At 30.3% G+C, this 10607-nt stretch overlaps 1 protein-coding gene across 1 annotated transcript; it reads left to right on the top strand.

Moving 5' to 3' along the window:
• Positions 1-7583: 7583 nt before the first annotated feature.
• LOC103502040 (protein NRT1/ PTR FAMILY 8.1-like) lies at positions 7584-10606 on the top strand. Its single transcript, XM_008465838.3, has 4 exons — positions 7584-8013; positions 8096-8313; positions 8969-9519; positions 9620-10606. Exons 1-4 carry the CDS (start codon positions 7905-7907, stop codon positions 10452-10454), a joined length of 1713 nt encoding a protein of 570 aa, XP_008464060.2. The 5' UTR covers positions 7584-7904; the 3' UTR covers positions 10455-10606.
• Position 10607: the final 1 nt, after the last annotated feature.

Genomic DNA, 10607 nt, shown 5'->3' with positions numbered 1-10607 from the left:
ATTTTGTTTGACAGCGTATATATATCAATATAGACACAACCAATAAATAAACTAATTATTTATTTATGTAATGAAGTATGAAACACTAATTAAAAAGTCAATTTAATTATTATGATTGTGAAATGATTGAAGTTGACGAATTATTTTATTCACATCCAGCTCACCCTAATGATGTTGCAACTTCAATTCAAACCAAACCTCTAATTTAAAGGTATGTAAGCACCAACACCTGAAACATTTGACTCGAATGATCAAAATCGAACGAATCGATATTTAATAGTCAGTGTTTTTAAAAAAAGTGATTGACAGTCGATCTAAGGAAGAGATTTTCAAAAAACTAATCCAAACCAACCAAATTTATATCCTCGCTGATCGAACTCGACCGAAATTAAAAACATTATATATATATATATATATATCATTAAATTATTAAAAATTGAAACCGAAACTAAATCTATGCAATTTTCAAAGAAGGTAACTTCTCTGACTTCCATCCTTGTAGAATCAAAATTAGCTCGAGAACTCAATTTCTATATCTTTCTGTCCTTCATCTCGATTTGGAAACACTTCAATTCCGCCAGAGATTGCTCAAGGGTGCTTAGAAAGTCAAAAAAGTTGAACCAACTGAATCTGACCAGCGGTTCTATTGATTGATTCAAACTGTTTGTGGCCGGTGGTTGATTTCTCCTCTTGTAAACTGACTGAGTTGGTTTTCAGTGACGGTTTTTGTACAAAACCGCTCTTGCCCGAACATGACCACCCCTGTTGAGATGGTATTTTAAACCTAGATTTTTTTAAAATATTAATATTAAAAGTTGGTTCAATTAGACTTAATTTAATTTTGAAGATTGTGTTTACGAAGAATTACAAATTTTCAAAAGTTTATAATATAAATTTAAATTTTCAATTTCGTGTATAATAGAATTTTAACTTTTTAATTTTGTGTTTAAACAGATTTTCAAAGGATAAGATTTGTTCAATTTAATATAAAATTGAATTTTATGTCAAATAAAATCTTAGATTTTTATTTATATATTTAATAAAACGTAATTTAAAAAAAAATAAAATTTTTAAAGACTAAATATATATTTTCTTAAAGTTGAATTAACTAAACCAATATACACCTAAAAATGAGGGGATAACTCTGTAATATAACCCTACTAAGTTTCATTATTTTTATCTAATCCAAATCACATGAAAGATTTAATCAATTTATTATTTACTTATTACAAACATAAAAATGCTGAATTACAAGTTGTGTTTTGACCCCTACATCATTAATAAAAAATTAAAAAACCTCCAGTCAGATAATTATTTGATTTATACTTTCTTAGTTTTCAGATTCAAACTTACCTAACTCTTTTAAATTTAAACAAATAACTTAGTATGCTTTAGTGTTCAAATTTTGGCTTGAATTTTTAAACTATCGATAAAATGTAAATAACAAAAAGAAGAAAACTAGAGGTAGAATGAGGGTCTATAGACCTAATTTTTCAAAAAAGTTACACAACCAAGCCAAAATAATTGTAGTTTTTAAAAAATTTGTTACAAAGTTTTGCTTAAAAGAGAAAAAAAAAACTGATTAGAAAGTATGAAAATAAAGAACACAACTTCAAAACTAAAGAAACAGATCCAATTATATAATATTTTTCTTTAAGATCTTAACATTAATTCAAAAGGAAAAAATAAATGCAATTAGAGTCTTTTTTTTTTCTTTTTTCTTTTAAATAAAAGAACACAGCTTTCAAGTTTATTAAGAAAAATGTTGCTTTTATAAGAAAAAAAATGATATTCAATGTAAAGTAAAATTTGATATTTTTTTGATGAAAAGAAACTTTTAATTATAATATTGTACATAAGAAGAATAGTTACGCTAAAATAGTCAACGATTGTGATTTATGCATTTATTTAAACATTATTATTTATATTTTGTATCAATCATCTTATACTAATCGATATTAACAATGCTTTACAATACTTTTTAGAAAAAAAAGAAAAACCAATGATTTATATTACAATTTACAACTCACATGTACAGTAAATTTTTGTTGTTTAATAGTTTTTTTGTTTTGTTATTAAATGCAAATGTATTATTTTCTTTATTGTTCTAAAAAAAACCCTATTATCATATTTTAATATTGTGATTAGGTTTATACTTGGGGATTATGTTTTGTTATTACTAAATTTTGTTTAGTAATTATTAAATTATGACAATTAAATATGATACAGAATATTTACCTTTTAACGGTAATATGGATTATCAGTTTAAAATATGTTCTTGAAGGCATTATATTAATTAAGGATATAACCAATTTGATTAAAAAATTGATAGCAATATGAACATAATTTTTTTTAGTCTGGGAGAGTTGAATTTTCAATTTTCTAAAATAAAAATAATAGAGAAAAGAAGAATTCAAACTTTACTTCTTTATTTGTATTGTACTTAATCAACATACAACTAATTAAAACCATCAACTTAATCGCATTTAAATCAGCAAACAAAGTGAATATCTTAAAAAAAAAAAAAAAAGCAACAAACACCGGTACATTCGAATAATGAGATACTCGTTATTGCATGTTGATATCAAATATTGGATAAAGAGACAACACACTTAATCTTCACGTGATACTAATAGTTGAATTTGTAATTTGAAAAATAGATAACTTGCCAAAACAAGTCATTAGGATAATTATATAATAGAAAAGAAACTAGAAGTTCTTAGTCATCTTAAATAGAACCATAATAGTACATTTATAGGAGATTTGATATAGGATTTATCTTTGTCTGCCAAAATTATGATAGGAGATATTCCTAATTCTAGATAAGGCAGGTTATCTCCCATTGGGCCAAAGGCGTGTGCCAAATGGAGGTCTGCCTCGATTTCATTCTTGCTCATCCTTAGCCGAGGAGGTTGGTCTAGGCTTTCAACGGCCTATATCATCTTTCAAAAGTCCAAATAGACCACAGTGTGCTCTGATCATTAAATAGAAAAGGTCGACCTCAACATCATCCCTGGTTGAGGCCAATGCCGATCATATTATTTTGGCACAAAATCCTATTAGCTCTTTTCCTTGAGCCTATTTTATCTAGTTTCTCTTTCCTATCTTATTAGGGTTCTACGTTGGACAAATTGCATGTAGATCTTTTTTGGACTAAGGCCAACCGACCCAACATCTATACTTGCTAGGCTTACTAGGCAAACTGTTATTTTATGGCAAAATTAACTGCTTCAATTAGTTTCCCACTTTTTTGGTCCGAAATTACCCCTCAATGGATGAGAACTGTACAGATTCAAATACAGTATATTTAAGGAGATCGAAAAATCAAATAAAATATCATATATCCGATTACAGTGTATTTGTGAACACACCCACTTATGATAATTATTAACTAAATCAAAAAATTATTATATTCTTTCAAAGATCCCTAAACATATTCAATTGGTTTCAATATCCCCTAATTACTCCAATATTTACCTTCAATAATTATATATTCAAACTTTAGCTATTAATGAAATGAATACGTCCTAAAATTTTAATGCAATGAATACTTCTTAAAATAATGATAAAGATGATGCAATAATTAACTATTAACAAAAATATTAAAAAAGTAACAGAAAATCATTTAAAAAGATTCAAATTTCAAATAATTTCAAATCTCAAATAAAATTCAAATTCAAATTCCAGCAATTCCCTAAAATTATGGCAAATATAATGGAAATATTTATAATCAAACCCCAACCCTTCCTAAAATCATGCCAAATAAAATGTGATCTATCTTTAATTTTGCCAACCAACGGGAATTAAGGAAAACAAAAATAGAAAATTCATCGAAAGACAATCAACCGAAATTAAGGGAAACGAAAATTTGTACTAAAAGAAGAAGGTGAAAAGCGATGGTGCGAGTGGAAAGCCATTTGAAAATTTGAAGAATGTTAGAACCGGAGAAAATTTGAAGAATATTTTGAGAACTCGGTATTTTTTACCGATACATGTAGAAAATAGAGGAAAAATCCAAAGGTTGAAAAAGGAAGAAGCGTGAAACGAAACAACTCACTTATACTTTTGGTGGTGTAAACCGATTACAGTGTATTTGTGAATACACCCACTTATGATAATTATTAACTAAATCAAAAAATTATTATATTCTTTCAAAGATCCCTAAACATATTTAATTGATTTCAATATCCCATAATTATTCGGATTTTTACCTTCAATAATTATATATTCAAACTTTAGCTATTAACGCAATGAATACGTCCTAAAATTTTAATGCAATGAATACTTTCTAAAATAATGATAAAGATGATGCAATAATTAACTATTAACAAAAACATTAAAAAAGTAATGGAAAATCATTTAAAAGATTCAAATTTCAAATATCAAATAAGATTCAAATTCAAATTACAACTATTTTCCTAATATTATGGCAAATATAATGGAAATACTTAAGTAAGAATCAAATCCCAATCCTCCCATGGTATATCTTTAATTTTGTCAACCAAGCGGAATTAAGGGAAACGAAAATAGAAGATTCATCGGAAGACAATCAAACGAAACTAAGGGAAACAAAAATTTGTACTAAAAGAAGAAGGTTGAAAGCGACGGTGCGGGTGGAAAGCCATTTGAAAATTTGAAGAATGTTAGAACCGGAGAAAATTTGAAGAAAATTTTGAGAACTCGGTATTTTTTACGGATACATGCAGAAAACAGAGGAAAAATCCAAAGGTTGAAGAAGGAACAGAAGCGTGAAACGAAACAACTCACCCATACTTTTGGTGATGCAAACCGATTAAAAAAGGAAGGGCATGCAAACGGTGGAAAAGCGACGGAAGGGCATGCAGACGGTGGAAAAGAGACGGAAGAGAAACCGATGGTGGAAAAGCAACGGAAGAGAAACCGACGGTAGAAAAATGGAAGAGAAAGCTACGGTGGAAAAGCGACGGTGGAAATACGCCGAAAAGCCTTTAAAAAACAGAAGAACAAATGCGCCGGAAAGCCTTTACAGAAGATGGTTTATTTTTTTGGGAGGGAAAATTAGAAAATTGAAGGGAGTGCATAGTATGTATTAATTACAGGGTATTTGTGGTTTTTCTTACTATTGTATTTAAGAGTCTATATTGTAAACTAGGTAGGGGCATTTAAGGCATAGTTATCCTATTTATTATGTAGAAAATAACTGTTATTTTGACAATTTAAAAATAAATTTAAATTTGCTCATTTATTATAGAGGAAACCGTGGAAATAGCAAAATCCTGGATAGAAAAAAGAAAAATAGCAAATCCCAAAACTATTTTGATTTATGGCAAAACTACCGGATGAATTTTTCTAATTTTTTTGTCTCGAATTTACCCATCTACGAAGGACAATTGCTCACATACAAATATCACATATCACGAATACAGTGTATTTATAAACACATTCACTTATGATAAATCTTAAGTAAATAAAAAATATTTCGTTGTTGCAGAATATTGAACTAACGATCCCTAAAGATATGACTTTAGTTTCAACATCACCTAATTATTACAATACAAAAGCAAGTAATTAACGAATTTGTATATTTCATATTATTTATAAAAAAATGTATTAAATAATACATATTACAAATTTTTAATAACAATTTCAATCTATATTATCCTCTAAAATCGTCAATTTGAATTCAAATTCCCAAAATAACTTCAAACATAAATTCAACTATTTCACATTTTTTTATTTTTTAAATTATTTATGAAAAAATATACATCAACAATACATAATACATATTTGATATTTTAACATTATTTTCTACCCTATTTTAACCGTTAGTTTTAATTGAAATTTGTAGCATTTTTTTAAATCCAAAATTTACACCTTAATTTTAGATTGTTTCTTTGAATTCCTAAAATTATGCCATAAATAATGAATAATCATTTAATTTTATCATTTCTTATTTTTCAAATTATTTATGAAAAAACATACATATATATATTGATAATATCTGAAGGACCCTCCAACGAACATATGTATTTATATATATTATTGTTATTTAACTTCAAAGATAAATTTAACTAATTAACATTTTTTATTCTTCAGATTATTCATCAAAAAATAGATATGAATAATACATAATACATATTTTATATTTTAACCTTATTTTCCACCCTAAGCCATTAATTTTAAATCAAAATTTTAATACTATTTTAAAATCCGAATTTTCCACGTTAATTTTAGATTGTTAGTTTGAATCCCTAAAATTATGCCAAAATAATGTTTGATATATATCTCACCATAATTTTACACGTGAGGCCACAGTTTTCTCTAGTTTTAATTCAAAATTTTCAAATTGAAATTTTACGACTTAATTTTAGATTGTTTGTTTGAACCCTTAAAATCATGCCAAAAATAGTATTTGTTATATATCCCATCCTAAAATTACACTTTGGTTTAATTTATTTGAATCCCTAAAATTATTTTGTATAATTTATGAAACAATAATTTTATATACATCTATCATATGCTACGATAAAGTAGAAAATCAAATATTTGCAATTCAATAATATTTCTCTCCACTTAATTATTCCCATACATTTTAAATAATGCTGCCAATTTAAAAATATACCGGACAATAAGTTAAGATATATCCATCACATGCTATGATAAAGCTGAAAATCAAATATTTGTACTTTAATGATATTTTAGCATATATCTCTTCACTTAATTATTTCCACAAATTTTAAATAATTTTACCAATTTAAAAATATACTTACTACTCACTAAACAGGTTCCCTTTGTAGATTGTAATAGACGATGTGTCGGACGAAGGAGATGCTATGATGCGAAGCCTGAAGATTGAGTATGCGAACAGATGATTGAAGATTGGAGATGTGCCGGACAAATTTGAAGATTGAAGATTAAAATGGAATAGACGATTGAAGTTGCAAATAAGATTGAAATGAAACGGACGAAGTTGAAGATTGGAATGTATCGAACGAAGGAGATGCAAAGGATGATGTGTCGGACGAAGGAGATGCAAAACGAACGAAGGGTTCTATTCTGATGCGAAGGAGATGCAAAACGGACGATGCGAAGGATGAGATGCAGACGAAGTTTGGGTTTTTCAATTTGAAGCGGACGAAGTTAGAGTTTTCAAAGTAAGGGAAGGAAATACTTGAAGATTCTTTAATTTGTTTCCAATTTTTAAATAATGGAAGATCTCAAACGGTGACTTGCACAAATTGAATGATATATGATTATTTAATTATAAGACATTTGGAGATCAACAAACAAATGTGTTTAGGAATTACATTTGTCACTTAGATAGGGTTATTTAAGTCATTGTACTACAATTTTTATTTAGAATTCTTATGTTTTGCTATTTGGTTAATTTAAAAATAAATTTATCATTTGTACAGAGTAAACATTTAATTTTATCATTTTCTTATCAGCCCTTTATTATAACATATTTTGTCCTAAGGTTGAATAACTATTTATTTTGAGTGTGAGGATGTAAATGAGAAGCTCGAGCAAGAAGGATGAGGAAGAAAGTAACCCTTAAATTTTCCAAGAAAATATGAACACAAAACAAAAAAAAAAACACTTCAAACAGTTGCTTTTCATTTTGTTTATTCCTATCCATCGCCGCCAATGGAACAAAACCTTGTTCTTCCTCCTCTTCTTCATCTTGTTGAAATTTCTTTTTAAAGGAATCTTCCATCACAGGTCCCACCACATTTCATTTTCATTATACACTTTCAAAGCGTGGACTCCCAAGTATCCCATCTCTACTCATTATCTTCATCACTCTCATGAATCCATTCAAACAAAATTTCCCCCAAATCAAATTCCTTCTTTGTTAGGGCTCCCCAAACCAGAATATCCTTCCTCTTCAATTCTTCAATTCTTCGATTCTCTTCGAATTAACCATGGGGGAGGAAGATAGTATCTACACACAAGATGGAACTGTGAATTATCGTGGAGATCCTGCTGTTAGAACTCAAACAGGAACATGGAGAGCTTGTCCTTATATTTTGGGTAATTCCCTTTGTGTTTTTTCTTCTTCTTCTTCTTCCTCTGTGGATTTGATTTGATTTGATTTGATTTTTTGTTTGAATAGGAAATGAATTTTGTGAGAGATTGGCTTACTATGGAATGAGTTCTAATTTGGTGCTTTACTTTAAGCATCATTTAAATCAGGATAGTGCTACTGCTTCTAAGAATGTGAATAATTGGAGTGGAACTTGTTACATTACTCCCTTGATTGGAGCATTCTTGGCTGATGCTTACTTGGGTAGATATCGGACTATTGCTGCCTTCTCTATCGTCTATGTCTTTGTGAGTTCTAACCCTTTCATTTTACTTTCCAATGTTTATTTTCATACGGATCGAAACCATGTTTTCGATATGTTTTTTTTTCTGTTCTAACCGTTTGATTTTACTTTGAATCGGGATTTTGATACTGATTGAACGCACTTGGCACATATCATACTATTCCTACTTTCTCTATTCCATGTGATTGCGAGTCCTAACTATTTGATTTCACTTTACAACACAATTGGAGTGATTGATGAAGCATCTTTTGCAGATGCTTATTTGGATAAAATAGATATTAGACAAATGTCACCTTCTCCCTTGTGTGTGTGTATGTGTTTGTGAGTTCTTCTAACTATTATTAGATTCTATGATTTGAAATGTGATCTCTATACCATTGGAATTGATTTTGTTGAAAGATTAAAAATATGTTATAAATGTTTGAAGCACTTTCGAGTAGAATTAAACTAATGGCTACTCCATCCATAGTACGTATCATTGTGAGTTCGAACCATTTGCTTTTATATTTTGAAACACGAATGAATTAGAATCAATTTTAAAGGGTTATAAACATATTTCAAAACGACTTTAATCAATTTCTATTCGCTCTCAAACATCTAAATATTGTTTTTTTTTTTTAGAGTAGAAGTTTCATTGGGAAATTTTAACATACATGCAGGGAATGACACTTTTGACATTGTCAGCTTCAGTGCCTGGACTAAAGCCTACGTGTGTTTCAAAAGATGATTGTCATGCAACCACTGCTCAAAGTGCACTATGTTTTTTGGCTTTGTACTTGATTGCATTGGGCACTGGTGGGATTAAGCCTTGTGTTTCTTCTTATGGAGCAGATCAATTTGATGATGCTAATGAAACTGAGAAGAAACACAAAAGCTCTTTCTTTAATTGGTTCTATCTTTCAATCAATATTGGTGCTCTAATTGCAAGTTCTGTGCTTGTTTGGGTTCAAGAAAATGTAAGCTGGGGTTGGGGGTTTGGTATTCCCGCCATTGCTATGGCGATTGCTATTGTGAGTTTCTTTTCAGGGACTCGGTTGTATAGAAACCAGAAACCTGGAGGAAGTCCTCTTACGCGTATCTGTCAGGTTGTGGTTGCGACTTTTAGAAAGTACAATGTAAAAGTACCTGAAAGTAAGGCTTTGTATGAGACTGCCGATTCGGAGTCTTCTATTGTAGGAAGCCGCAAACTTGATCACACAGATGATTTCAGGTTTGTTTTAACTGAAAACCAATCTAGTCTAGTTATTATCCGTATGTTGAGAAATGACTCATCGCATCCCGTTTCTCCTGAATTCTGTTCCTTTCATTAGGTTCTTCGACAAGGCAGCCGTGGAGCTTGAATCGGACCAGATGTTAAAGGGCTCAGTAGACCCATGGAAGCTTTGTACTGTTACTCAAGTAGAGGAACTAAAGGCCATCATAAGGTTGCTTCCAGTATGGGCAACTGGGATTACATTTGCTGCCGTATATAGTCAAATGAGCAGTTTATTTGTATTACAAGGTGACAGAATGGATCCTCATATTGGCCCAACCTTTGAGATTCCTGCTGCATCGCTTTCCATCTTCGACACATTGAGTGTGATCTTCTGGGTCCCAGTTTACGATCGCATCATAGTTCCAATGGCTCGAAAATACACAGGTCACCCGAATGGCATAACTCAACTACAGAGAATGGGGATTGGCCTGTTTATTTCAATTCTAGCTATGCTATCTGCAGCTATCTTAGAACTCGTGAGGCTTCGAGAAGTGAGAAGGCACAACTATTATGAACTCAAGCATATGCCTATGTCCATCTTCTGGCAAGTTCCTCAGTATTTTCTTATTGGTTGTGCTGAGGTATTTACCTTAATTGGGCAGTTGGAATTCTTTTACGAGCAAGCTCCCGATGCCATGAGGAGTCTTGGCTCTGCACTCTCACTCACTACTATTGCACTTGGGAACTACCTGAGCTCTCTACTCGTGACTATTGTAAACAAAGCCAGCACTAAAGGTGGAAGGCTTGGATGGATACCAGACAATTTGAACTACGGTCATGTACACTATTTCTTTTTTCTCTTGGCGATCCTGAGTGTCAAAAACTTGATTGCTTTTCTTTTCATAGCCAAGTGGTACAAGTATAAGAGGCCCATTGGAACCCTTCGTTGATTGATGAAGAAAGTATCTATGGCTCACCGAAGAAGAATAATGTAAAATGGAGCAGTCTCTATATTCTGTCAGTAAATTTAGTTGTTGTTTCTCCCTTTGTAATACTACCCATGTTCAAACAAGAAAGTGTTAAGAGTCAAAATGTTCATATAT

Source organism: Cucumis melo, chromosome 11 (genome assembly GCF_025177605.1).
Source record: "Cucumis melo cultivar AY chromosome 11, USDA_Cmelo_AY_1.0, whole genome shotgun sequence".
Classification (NCBI taxonomy): domain Eukaryota; kingdom Viridiplantae; phylum Streptophyta; class Magnoliopsida; order Cucurbitales; family Cucurbitaceae; genus Cucumis; species Cucumis melo.
The sequence above is the reverse complement of the archived record's forward strand: the minus strand, read 5'-3'. Positions and strand labels throughout refer to the sequence as shown.

What these genes read in the sequence shown, in the direction of transcription:
- LOC103502040 (XM_008465838.3), top strand. Translation starts at nt 7,905, where the DNA reads ATGGGGGAGGAAGATAGTATCTACACACAAGATGGAACTGTGAATTAT. An exon ending in TCTCTATCGTCTATGTCTTT is followed by an intron (nt 8,314 to 8,968) that starts GTGAGTTCTAAC and finishes ACATACATGCAG; the next exon opens with GGAATGACACTTTTGACATT. An exon ending in GATCACACAGATGATTTCAG is followed by an intron (nt 9,520 to 9,619) that starts GTTTGTTTTAAC and finishes TCCTTTCATTAG; the next exon opens with GTTCTTCGACAAGGCAGCCG.